Raw genomic sequence first — 19,780 nt, forward strand, 5'->3', positions numbered from 1 at the left:
ATTTGAAAATTCTAAATCTCAAATTTTGAAATCTAAGAAAAACAAGATTATTTAGGACTCAAAATGACTACAAATAAGAAATATCAACTATAAAGTTATAAATTATATTGATAACTGCAACATTTGTTTAAAACCGTGTCAACATCTGAGGTTGTTTGAAAATATTAAATTTTGAATTCCAAAATATGAGAAGTTAAAAAGAATTTTTGGCACTCTAAATAATTGCAAATACAAACTTGTTAACCACGAAGTTGTAAAACTCGCTGAGTTCTACAATTCTGATATAACGTTCGTCTTTATCCAACTTCAAATGCAAACATCATGTTTATTAATAACTATATAATAGTAGAATATAGTGTTTACGTTTAAATTTTCTTCCACCTACTCTTAAAAAATATTTTAATAGATATAGCATCCAAGAGCTAATTGTTATAAGTAAAGAGTTCTCTAGCAAAGATTAATTTATATTTATATTCTATATCTCTTATAATCCTAAACCCCCACTACAACTCTATCTAGATATGCAAGACATCCACACCAGCAGTCTACTAGCACGAACAATTATGACACTTATCTATTCATGCAAGCAATACACGTCATTATGCCACATCACCCACTAAAATTCACTCGTGATTCCTGCAGCAACGCGCTGGGTATGCTTCTAGTATTAGTAAGTTTATCTACATTGATTTATCAAAAAAAAGTTTATCTACATTGAAAGATGTTTCACACAATTTTTCACCACTCCACTAGCACGTACAATAATGACAATTATGTATTCGAAAGCAATCCACGTCACTATGTCACATTATTCACTAAAGTTCACTCGTGATTCTCGTAGCAACGTGCGAGTTATGCATCTCTGAAATTTATCTACATTGAGGGCCTGTTTGGAATGGAGGATCTTCACAGAAATTTCAAAGGAATCCCCTTCCTCTATTTTGCTGATGTCATGTAGCGTTTGGAATGGAGGAAAGCAACTTCCACGTTCCAGAGGAAAGGATTGGTCTCAGTGGCAAAACACAGGAAAAAAAGAATCCAATCCAACCCAAGGGAATCGTTGGCACTCGCACAGCTCTCTGCTTAACAAGAGTGCTTACCTTGAGCACTTAGGAGTCATTAATGGTATCATGGACCGAGCTGTCTCGCGCTCTCACTGTCTAAAGAGCCCTGGAGTGCACCCCCAAAGACTAGCAGTAGCCCACCCTTCTTGATTGTTGCCTGTTCTATTTGCCATGTGCTAGAGCTACTAGCTTCTTGATTGGAGAGATCGAGAGTAGAGATAGCAGAACAGAGAATAACTACAGCCATGGGAGATAGAAGGGGGAGGGGAAGGATAGAAGAGGATAAAGACGTATAGTGGACTGTTGGTGCGTGAAGAGTCTGTGAATGGACTAGGTCTATAGACCAGACCTAACTAGTGATTGAAGAGAAATTGTCACCTATACAAAATCATTTATACGCAGCTCTTAATTCAGAGAAAATTATTGTATGAAATGCTATTTTATTAGTCTTATTTTTCATATTCCTATGTTATAATTCATGCGTTCCAAACACTTCTTCTCACATATTTTCTGTGATTTTCCAATCCTCTATTTTCTCACTTCATATATCCTTATTTCCTGTGTTTTTTTTTTTTGTTTTCCTCCATCCCAATCAGGCTCTGAAAGATGTTTCACACGATCTTTTTTAGTTATTAAAGAAAACGCAACCACAGCACATCTGCTCCGGCTCACCAACTCTCTGATATACGTTTACTCTAAAAAGGACTCTCTGATACGATGGACCCACTAGGCCACTACCTCGCCGCCAATAACCAATCCCTCCGAGTCAATCGTGAATGTCAAGAACAACTCTTTGAAGGATAACAAAAATAAATGAATGAACAAGAAAAGGGGAAAGTAACGAGGCGGTTTGTCATTGAAGACTCCTCGAAAACCAAACTAACCCTTCCAATTCCAATCCAAGGGTGCGAGGAGAGCTGCTAGCCGCCGCCGCCGCCGCAGCCGCCATGTCGGGAGGAATCGCGCGCGGCCGCCTCGCCGAGGAGCGCAAGGCCTGGCGCAAGAACCACCCCCACGTCCGTGCCTGACTTTCGATCCCCTCTCCCTTTGTCTCTATCTCTCGTGCCGCCGCCCGATTCAAGTCTCGATCTGATCTCCTTCATCTTCTGCAGGGTTTCGTGGCGAGGCCAGAGACGCTAGCCGACGGGTCGGCGAACCTCATGGTCTGGAACTGTACCATCCCCGGCAAGCAGGGGGTAAGCCCCGGTAACCCGCTGGATTCGATTTGACCCGGTTCGGTAGTATAATTGTAATCAAGCTCGATAGGATTTTTAGGGAAACACGATGTTGCGATGTGTGCATCAACGCCCTTGTGCAGTTTTGCTCCATGATGAATTTTAATTATTTTATTTTATTTTCCCCACACATGGTCTATGGTTTTTATTATTTCTTGACTGTATTGCTTATTGAATAGCTAAGGATTTCTATATTAGGAACTGTGCGTTCTACTTCTTTTGATTCAAATACAAGCTAAAAGAATTACTAAGACTTTTCCTCACACGATTTGCCTTTTAAGTGTTTCATTATCGTTTCGAAGTTGGAACCCATGGTAGAAAGTTGGAAAATCGTGTTGACTATGTATTTCTTTTTTGTCCCAGTGATTCATGGCAATAGATTTAGAATACCAGTGTGTTGTAGGAATTAAGAATTATATGCCACCTCCACCACTCTACCAATATGTAGTCACATTTGCATGCTGTTTTGTAGTGGTTTCTAGCTCCATAACTCCGTGATATTCTTTTCATCCCCTGATCCTGGCAAAATGTTTGTTTGTTCCTATTTTGTAGCATGTATGTATGTGTACTATTTGTAAACAATCTCGAAACTTTGATCTACAGTGTCTTTTGCTGATTACTTCCCAGCACTCTGGAATGTTTTCAGGTCCAGTGTCCATTTTGTTTTGACTGATGTACCATTTTACTTTGGAACCTTACATTTCATTTGTTTCTAACTATCCTCTCTTCTATGCAGACTGATTGGGAAAGTGGGTACTACCCACTTACCCTTCATTTCAGTGAAGACTACCCAAGCAAGCCTCCCAAATGCAAGTTCCCACAGGGTTTTTTCCACCCAAATGTTTATCCTTCAGGAACAGTCTGCCTCTCAATTCTCAATGAGGATAGCGTAAGTGTTCAAACTGTATTTCACAGGCTTTGTCTAGCATTATGCCTGCTGATAAATTTTCACTTCTCATTGTACAATTTCAGGGTTGGAGACCTGCTATCACTGTTAAGCAGATTCTAGTTGGAATACAGGACTTGCTTGATCAGCCCAATCCCGCTGATCCTGCTCAGACTGATGGTTATCACCTATTCATCCAGGTTCGAAAGAAACTGTGATCATTCAGCTATTTGTTTTTCCTTTCTCTCGAGATTAATCAGCTTTTCTTTCCACCAAACCAAAAAATGCAGGATCCAGCAGAATATAAGCGACGTGTTCGTCTGCAGGCCAAGCAATATCCTGCTCTGGTCTGAGGATGTTGGCATACTAAGAGATCCATGATCCATCCTGCACATCCGCATAGTAGTTGCAACATGTTAAAATTATGGTCTCAATTTGGATTTGACAAGATATAAGTTGTTTGGAGGATTGCCCAGTGTAAACCTGAACCTTTTATGATGTGTGGGGGTCCGGTATTGGTAGCAAAAACCGATTCGTTTAATGCTGTAAGTGCTGCAGCCACTGATATTTTGTCTATTTAACTTAAACTATTTGTTGTGTTGGTAATTTATCTTGAAGACAAATGTTTTGTCTGTTATCAAAGAAAGTTATCTGCGTTTGTCTATTAAGTTGTACCTTTATAAGAACATGTTATTTAGTGATTACATTGAGACGACATATAGCATGTACAAATCTACAATGGCTAGGACATGCACACAATACAGAAACGACACCAAGGGCACGTCACAGCACTAAATATCCGCTAGATATCGGTTCATTTCGATCGAGCGTGAAGCACCTTGATGTAGGACCCAGCTGAATGATAAAGCCAACTTTTCTTACATCCATTTGCTTCTCCCAAGCTAGACACGGAAGAAAAAACGTGGACCACTGGGTGCAAAATTCAGCACCCTTGCCAGGGAGTTGCATCTCATTATCCTGTAGTCTTAACTCTTAAGGCCTTGGTTGTAGCCCACATTGGCTCCACCGTGGCCCAAGTATTCAACTTCTTTTATTATTGTAAGCGATAGGCTAGGTATATGCATTATCCTATACTTGATCAAGTTTAGAAAAACACAATAATAATTAGGTTGACATCAAATCGGCATGATTAGATATATTTATGAAATGTAGTTTCATAACTTATCTATATGATACGCTTCTTCACAAGTATGATCAAGCTTAATATAGTTAACTTATGCCAAACTTAGATTCCTTATATTCTAGGACATATAGGAATATAGGATGCGTCGTCTTATGCTTTGGAAATTCCTGCACTTGTCATTCATGTCCATGAGCCGCCCAACCATGACAGTACATGGCAGTTGACGGGTTTAAAATTTCACAATAAATTTTCATGTTGCTTTTGAAAGTGAAGCTCAATTTACATCAACAATGCTCGCGTCAAACCCTCTGCTCCTCATGGATGGGGGCAACGCGCGACGGGCCAGCACAGCACGTGCTAGCTCTTCGAGTGAAATGAAACTACGAAAGCACGTCCTAACTCAAATTACATCATAATATATAGTTAATTGCTAGCTGCCCAAAAGTTATATGCTAACTGCCTGCCCAAAGTCATCACTGCCCTACATCATCACTGCCCAAAGTTAAACTATAGCTAACTACTGCTAATTGCCCATACATGCATGCATCACTTGTCTGCAGTGGGGGGCGTTGAGCTTCTCATCCATAGCATCCACCTTCTTACTGAGGTCGCCGACCTGCCCAGCCACAGCGTCAAGCTTCTCAGCCTTGGCGTCCACCTTCTTACTGAGGTCGTCGACCTGCCCAGCCACAGCGTCAAGCTTCTCAACCATGGCGTCCACCTTCTTACTAAGGTCGTCAACCTGCCCAGCCGCAGCGTCAAGCTTCTCAACCATGACGTCCACCTTCTTACTAAGGTCGTTGACCTGCCCAGCCACAGCGTCAAGCTTCTGCATGATGGTGGCAACAACCTTTGCATCCAGGGCTTCCATGAGGTCAAATGTGGACTTGGAGACCTATGGAAGAGAAAGTTAATTAATTAGATGTTTCAATAAAGAACAAATGTGGACAGTTTAGACATTCGAAGTGTTTCCACTGAAATTATTCTCTTTTTTTTTGCGAGTCCGCTGAAATTATTCTCGTAGAAAAGTATTCTACAAGCTGCCAAAGCCATCATTTTACAGAATGCCAATGTATAGATCACAGATGCTTTTAATAGTATACATCAAAAGTAAAGTAACATACAACTGGGTTTTAATTTTTTTTATGGTTCACAAAACACCTCTTTGATACAAGTAGCAACAGTTAATTACCTCTTCACAAAGTGGCTCAAGATTGAGGTCCTTTTCACTGACTTTTCTGTAAACCTTATTCGCCGTCTTCTTAGCTTTAACCTCTTGGTCAGTTTCACTTTCTATGTCAGTCTTTCCTTGGGATATGTTGGTAACTCCATCAGGCTGCAGAGAGAGAGAGAGTGACATCAAGATGGTTTTTTACTTCAATTTTTGTTTCATTCGATTTGTGTGCGCACCTGGATAAAACCTCTCCAGCCACATTTAGATCTAAAACAGTTCCATGTTGCATTCATACTGAAGAAATGACATACAAGGAACGTCAGATGATAGTTAGATCCTGAAATATATAGCTAAAGAAACAACAGACCAACAAAATCACATATTCAGGTGTGGACAACTCACCCGTCCCTTCGGATGTAGACACTGAGGCTCAAATCCCCCTTACCCTTAGATCCACCATTGCACTAGCGAACAAAAGGAAAGTTATACTTCATTATTTGTCGCTAGATAGCTCAACGATCCAAAATGCAATGGATCACTAAAAAGAAATGATACACCAGTATTGCGTGTGGGTTGAAATGTTATCTTGAATCAAGTCAATTTGAAATGTTGAATGGATGGTTTAGAGATGCGTCACCTCTGGGGAACAATTTCTTATCATTCATGTCTTAAATCAGATAGACTGCTTGGTTATAAAGCTAGATATAATTCATGAAAAGACAGTAAACTGAAAGCAGCACAAAGGTTGTAAAAAAACAGATGCTTCATACCTGTGGGCACAACATGCGCTGAAAATTTCCAAGTTTCCACTGCTTGGGATTAATACCTTCGTTTTTCAACTTCTGAATGAGCTGCCCAAGTCTCTCCTCAGACAAAGCCGTGTAGTTTGCCGAATGAACTGTAATGCAAAAAAAAAAAAAAAAAAAAACACATCGCATCGGTTAAAAAAGAAATATGCTTCTGCATCCAGTTGTTATAAGCAGAATGACAATAATTAAATTAAATTGTAAAAAAGTAGATCCTAAGTAGAGGAGAGCACCGAAACTGCAGAAACATTGAAATTCTGAGGCATAGTCTGTGCGTATCACCAATTTTAATTTATAATATACGTCAAACAGGCTAACACCATTTAACTTAAAGTTCTAAACAAACATTTGAGCACGTGCATTGAGCTGTTCTGCTACAAGTCCAATAGGAAGTAGTGGAGTTTGAAGCATTTTTTTTTCAAGTGTGAGCTCGCTTGGGGCCATAGAAACACAACTTCTGAGCTATAACGAGCGGCCAAAGATACGACCATTGGCAACTAAATAAATAAAACTTCAAACATGGAAAAATTACCATCCTTTCCCAGGTGCTTAGCTCCCAATCCAAAGCTGTGACACACGCAATCACCTATTTAATTGAAAAAAAAAGGACAGACACAGAGCAACGAATGCTCCACAGCTGGCACAGCGCATTACCGTTCCTGGAGCGCAGGGGAGCGGGGGCGTACCGCCGCGCGTCCGGTGCGCTGCGCACACAGCAGGCCACCTCGGGCCGCCTGGGGACGCGTCCCGGCGAGGAGTGGAGCAGCCGGATGCGGTGTCCCCCAGCGGCGGCCATCGACGCGGCGGCGACGGGGAGGCGGCGGCGCGCGGCGAAGAGGAGGCCCAAGTCCCCGCCGGACGCGGCGGCGGAGGACGAGGCGGAGGCGGCCATGAGGAGCAGCGAGTGGAGGGACGGCCGCGGCGGCATCACGGAGCGCCGAGAAGGTTCCGGCAGCCTGGTTGGTCAGGGGGTGCGGGCGGAGCGGAGCAGGGGATGAGGGGTTTGGGGGTGGGGCCTTGCCGCCTTGGTGAAGAAGAGAGGGGCGCGGAGCGGAAGAGGGCGTTTTGGGTTTTGGACATCGGCCGCCGCGCGTGCGGCGTTACGGGGGTTTTGTGCCATGTCTTACGGGCGGGTCCCGCTGTCTAGTGAGGGATGGTAGGCACCTCATGAATGAATGAAAGATATCTGCTTCCTGTCAGAATTTTTGCTACGTTTTAGTACTATATATTTTTTCCTATTAGATATGTGCCCGTGTATTTCACTGGCGTCACAATTTTTTTGAATTAAACTTCAGTAAACGGAGGCAGACCTGTGAGTTCCGACAACTTTATATGGGATGCGGATACATGGATCCGGTCTTGGTGTCGTGACTAGGTAGGGCATGAATGTGTGAGCTTAAAGTGGAGTATGATTCGTATCGGAGGGGGACGCGTGAGTGTAGATCAAGATTTGGTATCACCGTCTAGATGATGACTTTTGTTCGGCTGGTATTAAAGCCGACTAGAGTTGTTTTGTTGTGAGAAAAAAAAATACCGTAGATTCTAGCTGATAATTCGACTGATAAGTTCAAAGCGAACAGACTCAAAGGTCTTTTTAGCGTAGAGATTAAAATTTATAGGATGCGTCGCCTTATAGACAGTACATGACCACAAGCTTTTGAAATTCGTGGACCTGTCATTCATGTCCATGAACCGCCCAACCATGACAGTTGACGGGTTTAAAATTTGACATTAAAAATTATCATCTTGCTTTTGAAAGTAAAGCTCAATTTACATGAACAACGCTCGCGTCAACCCCTCTGCTCCTCATGGACGGGGGCAACGCGCAGCAGCCAGCACACACACTTCGAGTGAAATGAAACTACGAAAGCACGTCCTAACTCTACGAATTTTGAAATGAAACTACGAAAGCAGAGCAGGAGCAGAGCAGATCGTTGGCAGCCCCTGCAGCTTCAGTCGCAAATCGGCGTGATCTGTCGTCCTCTCAGGAGAAGTTCACGCGGGCCTCGTACGTGAGCCCGAGGCACCAGTTGGCCGGCGCGACGTCGGTGGCGACGATGGTCTGCCGGGTGGTGTAGGAGGTGACCTTGAAGCTGAGCGCCTGACCTCCGAGCTGCGCGAACGCCTGGTACGCGGCGCCCCAGTTATGGCTCATCCGTATCCACGCGCTGGAGGCGCCGGTCTTGACCCACATCTCGACGACGTCGCCGGCGCCGCCGACGTTCATCACGTACGCCAGCAGCCAGTAGGGGTTCCCCTGGAGCGCGAAGCGGAGGCCGCCCCTGCGCACGCAGGGCACCCGGCGGTACATGACGGGCACGATGCCCGCGCGCCACTGCGCCATCTTCATGAAGGCCGGCTTGGAGAGGTCGAAGTGGGTGCGGGGCGGGTTGCACCACCCGCCGTTGTTGGAGTCCTGCGCCCAGTTGGGCGGGCACAGGTTGGTGGCCGTCACCGTGATCACCGGCGAGCCGCTGTAGCACCAGGGGGACCCCGTGCACCGGATCTGGTAGCACGTCCCGCACCCGTACCCGTCCTTGAACAGCGTCGTGCTCAGCGCCGCCGTGTCCGTGCCGTACCCGGTCGCGTACAGGTTGCCGTACCCGCACGCCCCACCTGTGGAAACCGTCGGACGCCCCGGCCGTAAGAAATGACAAATGAATGCCAAGAGGAAACGAGCGTGGCAGTGCAATGCCGGCCGCGATGTGAGCAACGTACCCATGGTCTCCGCTGCGGTCTCGTCGCCGTAGAACGTGGCGTGCGCCGGCGTCCACTGCATCGCCCTGAACCTCGCGTTCGCCGTGGTGGCCGCACATAGCAAGGCGATGATGACAAGGGCCAAGAAGGCTGTGCCTGTGGAGGGAGAAGCCATTACTACTCTGTTTTGTTGCTGCTCGTGGTGTTGTGCTGTTCTTCGCTTAAGGCAGTTGAGCCCTGCAGACAATGCAAGGGGCGACTGTATTTATAGCTTGCGCTGGATCAATCAGAGAGGAATCCGGTGATGATTGGGACCAACACATTATTGTTCACGACGACCTCCCGCAAATCCGCAACGACGTGCACGCACACCGGCGAGGCATGGAGATTGGCACGGTGCACCGGCCATACGTGCGGGCAAGAAACAGGGATGTACCCTGATATTCTATCGGTTTTTTTTGCCGGTACGGCTGATTGGATACTGCGAATGTGTCTTCTGACTGAAAATCTTAACGTGTTTCGTCCTTTTAGAATGGGGAGAATGCTTTTTCGTGTATTTGGTTGACATTTGGTTCGGAATCTGGGCTTCTTGAGAAGCCATATAGGGAAAAACAATTCCATCTTATCCAAAAAGTACTGGAGGGAATTTCAAAACAAAAAATACTGGAGGAATGTAGCATAATGATTTAGTTACAAGACATTATAAATAAATATGGTGTTCATTCCGGCCGATAAGGTCTGGATGATGATTTGATCTTTTATTACTTGGTGCTGACAAATGGTCAACCCATGTTGTTGTGTAGTGCCTTCTTTTGCTGTGTGTGGGGGTCTGGGTGGGGGGGGGGGGGGGGGGTGTTTGGGTAGTGGAGATGTGTAGTGTAGTGCTTTTTCTGTTGTGCAGGGAGTGAGATGGTTTCATCATTCATCCATTAAGATTGTGTTTAAATCCAATGAATAAAGTTTAGGGACGTCACATCGGTTGTCACATCGGATGCGACATGTGAGTGTTCGGATAGTAATAATAAAATAAATTACAGAAGTCCTCGGTAATATGTGAGATAAATTTATTAAGCCTAATTAATCTATCATTAGCACATGTTATTGTAGCGCCACATTATCAAATCATAGACTAATTAGGCTTAAAAAATTACTCTCATAAATTAGTCGCAATCTGTGCAATTAGTTATTTTTTAGTCTATATTTAATACTTTATATATGTATTAAATATCCGATGTGATAGAGAGTAAACTTTGTAGGAGAGGAACTAAACAACACCTGATTCTAAGTCAGCCCAACATGAAGGCCGGTGTGCACCTGCGGTGCCTGGTGCATTCGCAACAACTCGGCTGCCATGAAACAAGAAAGCAAGGAATTTTCATTCTGTTCGGCTGCCAATATTTTGGCTCCGCTGTAGCTGTTGCTGATCAACCCAGCCAATAAGCTGTAGGCAACTTTCAGCACCAGCCGAAATGCAGCAGCCGAACAGCTAAAAGCCATTTCAAATTCAAATATTGGCGCCAAAACCAATGAGCCATTCAAATTATGGCGCCAAACAATAGAACCCATTACATTCTTATATGTAACCCAACTCCAACCTCTTAGAAGGCAACTCAAGACAGTTTATTGTTCAATACAACAGCTCAATACCGATTACAGATTACAGTTCAATACAATATATAGGCCAACTCCAACCTTTGGCAACTAAGTTGAACCAAAAGCTAAAACAGTTCACTACAATGGTTGAAATTACAGTTGAATACAACAATTCAAACTACACATCATTACAACGTATTACAATCTACATGTGGCCCAACTCCAACCTTTTTCAAATGGCATACATGGAGCATTTATAAAACTTGTAGCCATTCCGAAGCCACATATCGAATAGCACAAAGAAGGCACAGCACTCACCAAAAGCTCGGTCCAAATCTGCAAACTTCTTCATGCAATCCTCTACTCCACGTGCACCTTTGTCGTTGCATTATTACCTCCAGCCACACAGATTGTCATAAACTAAATTACAGCACCACTCATTTTCTACATATATCAATACTTGTAGCACACAGCAGCCTCAGTGTTAACCCCAGGCGTTCGGGTTACCCAAAATTTTCGGGTTGGGTAGTTCGGGTAATAAGAAATTTGGGTAATGGAAAACGTTATCCGAATTCAGCCTCAAAAAACCACTACCCGAAATTTTCGGGTACCCGATTATTCAGGTTCAGGTTCGGGTATTCCCGAGCTACCCGATATTCAGAAAAACCAGCATTCGTATAGAATTTCAGCAGCATTCAGTTAATCAGTTTTTTTCCAAGTTTCCAGCATTTCATAGAGAAAAATGTATAAGCAAAGTACTAACAGTACCAGATAGCATAAGACCATAAGTTCATACTTCACAAGTACAAAAATGTTAAAAATAGAGTCACAACACAATGTCACATAAATATTACCAAGAGACAGTCATACAGTATCACTTGAAGCACTGAACCATTTCAAATTAGAAATAGAAGAGGAAACAGGAAAGACCGAAGGTAGGGCTATTTGTTCTTGCTGCTCTTTTGCATATTTGGAATATGGGTAAATCGGGTACCGGACGGTGTTACCCGAATTTCCTTAACTAATTTTGGGTATCTGGAATCACTATCCGAAATTATAACTGGGTAGATCGGGTTCGGGTAGTTCGGGTACGGGTTCGGGTAGTTTAGGTTCGGGTATTGGGTAGCGGGTAATTTGCTAGGGTTACTCAGTGTACATACCTGTTGAAAGGTCCTAATGGCTAGAGGGGGGGTGAATAGCCTAATAAAATTTCTACAACAACACTTAACAAAATGGTTAGACAATTATGAGGCGAAGCAAGTGTTGCGCTAGCCTACTCAAAATGCAAGCCACCTACCACAATTCTAGTTTAGATAGTGTCTATTCACACAATAGGTATGACACTACCCTATGTTAGTGTGCTCTCAAAGGCTAACTAAAGAGCCACACCAACCAACCAAGCAAGCTCTCACAACTAGCTACACTAAAGAGCTTGTCAACTAGTTTGCGGATAAGTAAAGAGAGTGATCAAGATAGTTATACCGCCGTGTAGAGGAGTGAACCAATCAATCACAAGGATGAATAACAATGAAGACCAATCACCTCGGAATCAAAGGATGAACACAATGATTTTTACCGAGGTTCACTTGCTTGCCGGCAAGCTACTCCTCGTTGTGGCGATTCACTCACTTGGAGGTTCACGCGCTAATTGGCTTCACACGCCAAACCCTCAATAGGGTGCCGCACAACCAACACAAGATGAGGATCACACAAGCCATGAGCAATCCACTAGAGTACCTTTTGGCGCTCCGCCGGGGAAAGGTCAAGAACCCCTCACTAATCACCACGATCGGAGCCGGAGACAATCACCACCCTCCGCTCAACGATCCTCGCTGCTCCAAGCCGTCTAGGTGGCGGCAACCACCAAGAGTAACAAGCGAAATCCGCAGCGAAACACGAACACCAAGTGCCTCTAGATGCAAACACTCAAGCAATGCACTTGGATCACTCCCAATCTCACTATGATGATGAATCAATGATGGAGATGAGTGGGAGGACTTTGGCTAGGCTCACAAGGTTGCTATGTCAATGAAAATGGCCAAAGATATGAGCCATAGCCGGCCATGGGGCTTAAATAGAAGCCCCCATGAAATAGAGCCGTTGTACCCCTTCACTGGGCACACTGCGCTCTGACCTGGACGCTCCGGTCCACTTGACCGGACCCTGGACTCAGCGTCCGGTCCACTGATGGACGCCACGCGTCACCAGCTTCAAACTGCTGTTCATCAGATTTCAACGGCTATGAAGCTGACCGGACGCTCCGGCAAAACTGACCGGACGCTGAAGCCTCAGCGTCCGGTCGAGTACAGTAAGGGTCGAAAACCGGTTTTCCTCGACCGGACGCGTCCGGTCCACCTCGACCGGACACAGCCCAGCGTCCGGTGGTAAACCCTAGCCTACTGTACCGCCAGTCAGCATGACCGGACGCAGGCAGTCAGCGTCCGGTGCTTTTGGATCCAGCGTCCGGTCACTTGACCGACGCTGGCATCTACCTCTGTTTCACTTCTAACTTCTCCACCCTTGCTCCAATGTGCCAACCACCAAGTGTATCACCTTGTGCACATGTGTTAGCATATTTTCACAAATATTTTCAAGGGTGTTAGCACTCCACTAGATCCTAAATGCATATGCAATGAGTTAGAGCATCTAGTGGCACTTTGATAACCGCATTCCGATACGAGTTTCACCCCTCTTAATAGTACGGCTATCAAACCTAAATGTGATCACACTCTCTAAGTGTCTTGATCACCAAAACAAAATAGCTCCTATGAAGTTATACCTTTGCCTTGAGCTTTTTGTTTTTCTCTTTCTTCTTTTCAAGTTTAAGCCCTTGATCATCGCCATGCCATCACCATTGTCATGTTATGATCTTCATTAGCTTCTCTACTTGAAGTGTGCTACCTATCTCATGATCACTTGATAAACTAGGTTAGCACTTAGGGTTTCATCAATTCACCAAAACCAAACTAGAGCTTTCAATCTCCCCCTTTTTGGTAATTGATGACAACCCTTATACAAAGATATGAATTGAAATTCAATTGAATCCATGTTGCTTGCCCAAGCATATTTACCATGTGTAAAAGGATATGGACAAGTTTCATGAACCCTAAATGGTAGCAATTGCTCCCCCTACATATGTGCTAAGAGTTTGGATTATAGCTTGCACATATGCTTAGATAGGAAATATAGGAGTCAATGTCTACCAAATGATGCTAAGGTATAAAAGATGGACCTTTGAAGCGTGATACCAATCGGAGTGCACCAATATACCATCCTTAGCACCATGGTTAGTTCAATATCACTTGGAAACATACTTTTGAAAGATACCACTTGTAAAGACTTACTTGGAAATGAAAGTTATCTAGTGATTTCATTTCATCATTCAATCTTACAACTAACATTCATCACACAAGCATGGATGTGTAAATTTAATACTTGTGCCATGCAAGCAAGCATATGAAATGCACATTCAAATGCACCATACAAGTTCATGAGCTTGCTCCCCCTACTTGTGTGCTCAAAATTTTAGTTGATCCCTTTCCTTTTTCATATCTCTCCCTTATCTTTGTTTCTCTCTCTTCCCCCTTATCTTTGTTTCTCTCCCCCTTTGTCATCAATGACCACAAAGGTTCTAAATATAGATAGTATTACTTATAGGGTCGAGATTATCAATGTCAATCAATGGGGTGAGGGATCATTTTCCCAAATTTGGTTCAATTCTAGATTATTTACCAAAGATATTTAACTCGGTTTGATCCAAGGACAAGCTTCTTCACACCTCCTAAATAAGGGTTATCTTGTACCATGTTGAGTTAAACACTTATAGTTCATTTTCTAGATTAAACACTAGGTTTACAAGCCCATAAACATGTCATATGCCATCACTAGATCAAGTCAAGCATAGAAGCAATAGTGATACCATATAGACATCAAAATTCATTTGATTTTCATGAATGAGCCTAATAAATAGAACCACTTGAAAGGTCCTAATAAGATTGAAAATATGACTAGATGCACTAAACATGTCCTTAGCAAGGATGTATGTCATGCCAATCAACTTTTACCTTGGATTGCTCGAAGGAGAGGCATGTCATATGAGTGGGGGGTGCATCAACACATATTTGAGAAATCCAATATGTTCAACTCATTCCTTAGCTTGCAAAACCTTTTCTCATCCAATGGCTTGGTGAATATATCGGCAAGTTGATCTTCGGTGCCTACACTCTCAATGCAAATGTCCCCTTTTTGTTGGTGATCTCTTATGAAATGGTGGCGGACATCAATGTGCTTTGTTCTTGCATGTTGAACCGGATTGTTGGTTAACTTGATTGCACTCTCATTGTCACATAGCAATGGCACTTTCTTGAACTTGATTCCAAAGTCACTCAAAGTGGCCTTCATCCAAAGTACTTGTGCACAACAACTACCGGCGGATATGTATTCGGCTTCGGCGGTTGATAATGCAACACTATTTTGCTTCTTTGATGACCATGAAACAAGTGATCTTCCCAACAATTGACATGTGCCCGAGGTGCTCTTCCTTTCAACCTTGCATCCCGCATAATCCGAGTCGGAGTAACCAACTAGCTCAAACTTTGCTCCTTTGGGATACCACAAACCAACATTTGGTGTATGCTTCAAGTACCTCAATATCTCTTTGTAGCCTTCAAATGACTTTCTCTTGGTGAGGCTTGAAATCTTGCACACATGCATACACTAAACATGACATCCGGCCTTGATGCGGTCACATAGAGTAGGCTTCCAATCATAGACCGATACAACTTTTGATCCACCATATTTCCACTTGCATCACTATCCAAGTTGCCATTGGTTCCCATTGGTGTGCTAATGACTTTGCTATCAATCATGCCAAACTTCTTGATCATGTCCTTGATGTACTTGCCTTGACTCACAAATGTACCATTCTTCAATTGCTTGATTTGAAGACCAAGGAAGTAACTCAACTTCTCCAATCATGGACATTTCAAACTCATTAGCCATCATCTTTCCAAACTCATCACAAAATTCTTGATTGGTTGATCCAAATATGATATCATCAACATAGATTTGCAATACAAATAGATCTTTTCCAATCTTCTTGATGAAAAGAGTGGTGTCAACCTTGCCCATTGTGAACCCTTTAGAGAGTAGGAAATCCCTCAATCTCTCATACCATGCTCTAGGTGCTTGCTTCAAGCCATACAATGCCTTCTTCAACTTGTACACATGGTTGGGCTTCTTGTCATCTTCAAAACCAGGAGGTTGCTCAACATATACTTCTTCATTGATATAACCATTGAGAAATGCACTCTTAACATCCATTTGATAGAGCTTGATGTTGTGAGCACAAGCATAGGCTAGCAAGATTCTTATTGCTTCCAATCTAGCAACCGGGGCATATGTTTCTCCAAAGTCAAGACCTTCAACTTGTGTATATCCTTGTGCTACCAATCTTGCTTTGTTCCTTACTACTATCCCATCTTGATCTTGCTTGTTTCTAAAGACCCATTTGGTTCCAATCACATTGTGTCCCTTTGGTCTTTCTACCATTTCCCATACTTGATTTCTTGTGAAGTTGTTTAGCTCTTCATGCATAGCATTGACCCAATCAACATCCTTCAAAGCTTCATCTATCTTCTTTGGTTCAATGGATGACACAAATGAGAAGTGTTCACAAAATGATGCCAATCTTGATCTTGTTTGTACACCTCTTGAAATATCTCCAATGATTGTATCCAAAGGATGATCTCTTGCAATACTTGTTGGTTGGAGGCATTGGAACTTGATTGCTTGCACTTGCTTGATCATTGGGTTGAGATGATGTACTAGCCACTTGATCTTGATCAATATCATGAGAGTCACTTGCACTAGCTTGATTTGTATCATCTTGCACATTTGAGTTAGAGAGCACTTGCACTTGATCATCTTCATCATCATTCACTTGCCTAGGCCTCAATTCACCAATATCCATGTTCTTCATGGCATTTGAAAGTTGAATGCCTCTAACATCTTCCAAGTTCTCATTCTCTTCTTGTGAACCCTTGGTTTCATCAAATTCAACATCATGAACTTCCTCAAGAGTACCACTATCCAAATTCCAAACTCTATATGCTTTGCTTGTAGTGGAATAACCAAGTAGGAATCCTTCATCACATTTCTTGTCAAACTTGCCCAATCTTGTGCCTTTCTTCAAGATATAGCATTTGCAACCAAAGACCCGAAAAATATGCAATGTTGGGCTTTCTACCATTCAAGAGCTCATATGGTGTCTTCTCTTTCAATCGGTGACAATAGAGGCGGTTGCTACAATAGCAAGCCGTGTTGATAGCTTCGGCCCAAAAAGATTGACTCACATTGTACTCACTAAGCATAGACCTTGCCATATCAATGAGTGTTCTATTCTTCCTCTCAACAAGGCCATTTGATTGGGAGTGTACTTGGCCGAGAATTGATGTCTAATTCCAAATTCATCACATAACTCATCAATTCTAGTATTCTTGAACTCACTACCATTGTCACTTCTAACTCTCTTGATGGTTGTTTCAAACTCATTGTGAATGCCCTTGACAAATGATTTGAATGTTGCAAATACATCACTTTTGTCCACTAGAAAGAATACCCATGTGTATCTAGTGTAGTCATCCACTATCACAAATCCATATTTAGTTTCCACCGATACTAGTGTATTGTGTTGGCCCAAACAAATCCATGTGCAATAACTCAAATGCTTTACTAGTGCTCATCATGCTTTTCTTAGGATGGGTGTTTCCAACTTGTTTGCTGGCTTGACAAGAGCTACAAAGCTTATCCTTTTCAAACACAACATCTTTCAAGCCTTTAACTAAGTCATGCTTAATCAATCTATTCAATTGTTTCATTCCAACATGACCAAGCCTTCTATGCCATAACCAACCCATGCTAGACTTAGTGAACAAGCATGTAGATAATCTAGCTTCACTAGCATTGAAATCAACCAAGTATAGATTCTCATATCTAAAGCCTTTGAAGATCAAGTTAGAGCCATCTACACTTATGATCTCTACATCATCTACTCCAAATATGCATTTGAATCCAAGATCACACAATTGAGCCACGGATAGCAAATTGAAGTTCAAGCTCTCTACTAGCAACACATTGGATATGCTCAAGTCATTGGATATTGCAATCTTACCAAGCCCTTTGACCTTGCCTTTGCCATTGTCACCAAATGTGATACTATCATAACCATCATTGCCATTGGTGTTGATTGAGTTGAACATTCTTGCATCACCGGTCATGTGTTGAGTGCACCCACTATCAAGAACCCAATGCCTTCCTCCGGCTTTGTAATTGACCTACAAAAGAAGATCAATTCTTTTTAGGTACCCAAACTTGCTTGGGTCCTTGAAGGTTAGTAACCAAGCTCTTTGGCACCCAAATGGCTTTCTTCTTTGAGCCCATCCATGGTTTGCCAATGAACTTAGCCTTTACACCATTTGTACCCTTAGTAAGCATATAGCATGAATCAAGCTTAATGAAGGATACATTAGCATTTTTGCTCTTATTTTTGCATTCTTGCTCTTTATGACCAACTTGCTTGCAACTAGTGCAAAACCGACCATTGTTCTTCACAAAACTAGTCTTGTGAGGAGCAAAGGCCGCCTTGCCTTTCTTGGGGGTATAGCCCAATCCCTCTTTGTAGAGAGAAGCTCTTTGGCTACCCAAGCACATAAGCAAGCGGTCCTCACCACCATAAGCCTTAGCTAGGTTGTGAGTGAGCTTAGTGACCTCCTTCTTGAGGTTCTCATTCTCAACCACTAGTGAGGCATCACAAGTGAGACCATCACTACTAGATGAGGTAGAAGTGGAAGTGCTACAAGAAGGGTTAGTAGTAGCAACAATGATAGGCATAGATAGTGATGTATCAATTAAATCACAAGTTACACCTACATCACAAGTTTCAACATGCTTCTTTTTATCTTGTTCATTAAGCAAAGTGGAATGAGCTTTTTCAAGCTTTTTGTGAGCCTTGCCAAGCTTCTCATGTGCTACCTCTAGCTTCTCATGAGTTGCTTTGAGCTCATCAAGGGCTTGCTTAAGGGCTTTTACCTCCTTATTCAAGCTCTTGCATTCCCTTCTCTTAATGTCAAAGTGTTCTTTAGCATCTTCTAGCATGTCAAATAATTCAGTCCTTAGTAGGTTCATCATCATCACTATCACTATCATTTTCATTTTCATGTTCATTATCATCAACATGTTCTTCATCACTTTCATCATCACAAGATTGTACCTTAGTGGCCTTAGCCATGAAGCATGATGAAGATTCGAAGAGAGAAGGCTTCTCATTGATGGCAATACTTGCAAGAACCTTCTTCTTGGTGGTCTTGTGATCATCACTATCATCATCATCATCACTTGAGGAAGCATCACTATCCCAAGTGACTACATATGAACCACCCTTCTTCTTCTTGAAGGCCATCTTGTCCTTCTTCTCTTTCTTTTCCTTCTTGTCCTTCTTCTTGTTCTTCTTGTTGTCATCATCATTGTCACTATTGTATGGGCATTGAGCAACAAGATGATCTTTGCTTCCACACTTGAAGCACCTTCTTGACTCTTCTTTGTTCTTGGATGAAGACTTCTTTCTTCTAGCACGGTAGCCCTTCTTCACCATGAACTTGCCAAATCTCTTGACAAATAGAGCCATCTTCTCATCATCATCATCATCCCATGATTCATCTTCTTCACTTGATGTTTCTTGCTTAGCTTTGCCCTTGGATGATGTGGCTTTGAATGCCACGCTCTTCTTCTTCTCATCCTTCTTCTCATCTTTCTTCTCCTTCTTTTCTTCCTTCTCATCATCATCTCTATAGGTATCATCGGTCATTATATCTCCCAATACTTGGTTTGGTGTCATGGTGTCCAAACCGCTTCTCACTAGAATGGTGACCAATGTACCAAATCTTGAAGGCAAGCATCTCAAGAACTTGTGGGAGAAGTCCTTGTCCTTCACCTCTTCTCCAAGTGCTTTGAGATCATTGATAAGCACTTGAAGCCTATGAAACATCTCCGGCACACTCTCATCCTCCTTCATCTTGAAGCTTGCAAACTTTTCTTTGAGGATATATGCCTTTGCACCCTTCATGGCTTGAGTGCCCTCAAATGATTCTTCCAACTTCTTCCAAGCCTCATGTAGCCATCTCAA

General features: G+C 42.9%; 3 protein-coding genes across 3 annotated transcripts; 1 reads left to right on the forward strand and 2 right to left on the reverse strand.

Moving 5' to 3' along the window:
* Window positions 1–1,849: 1,849 nt before the first annotated feature.
* Window positions 1,850–3,849, forward strand: LOC136533958 (SUMO-conjugating enzyme SCE1-like). Its single transcript, XM_066526471.1, has 5 exons — window positions 1,850–2,080; window positions 2,177–2,260; window positions 3,036–3,188; window positions 3,272–3,385; window positions 3,476–3,849. Exons 1-5 carry the CDS (start codon window positions 2,012–2,014, stop codon window positions 3,536–3,538), a joined length of 483 nt encoding a protein of 160 aa, XP_066382568.1. The 5' UTR covers window positions 1,850–2,011; the 3' UTR covers window positions 3,539–3,849.
* Window positions 3,850–4,602: 753 nt separating this feature from the next.
* Window positions 4,603–7,303, reverse strand: LOC136533957 (uncharacterized). Its single transcript, XM_066526470.1, has 6 exons — window positions 6,964–7,303; window positions 6,274–6,401; window positions 5,906–5,967; window positions 5,740–5,797; window positions 5,522–5,665; window positions 4,603–5,224 (listed from the first exon to the last, which is right to left on the reverse strand). Exons 1-6 carry the CDS (start codon window positions 7,235–7,237, stop codon window positions 4,853–4,855), a joined length of 1,038 nt encoding a protein of 345 aa, XP_066382567.1. The 5' UTR covers window positions 7,238–7,303; the 3' UTR covers window positions 4,603–4,852.
* A 990-nt stretch (window positions 7,304–8,293) lies between these two features.
* Window positions 8,294–9,181, reverse strand: LOC136533961 (putative expansin-A30). Its single transcript, XM_066526475.1, has 2 exons — window positions 9,028–9,181; window positions 8,294–8,925 (listed from the first exon to the last, which is right to left on the reverse strand). The coding sequence occupies exons 1-2, from the start codon at window positions 9,179–9,181 to the stop codon at window positions 8,294–8,296; spliced, it is 786 nt and encodes a 261-aa protein (XP_066382572.1).
* Between the last annotated feature and the right edge of the window lie 10,599 nt (window positions 9,182–19,780).

This window comes from Miscanthus floridulus, unplaced genomic scaffold, assembly GCF_019320115.1.
Source record: "Miscanthus floridulus cultivar M001 unplaced genomic scaffold, ASM1932011v1 os_1366_1_2, whole genome shotgun sequence".
NCBI classification, from domain to species: domain Eukaryota; kingdom Viridiplantae; phylum Streptophyta; class Magnoliopsida; order Poales; family Poaceae; genus Miscanthus; species Miscanthus floridulus.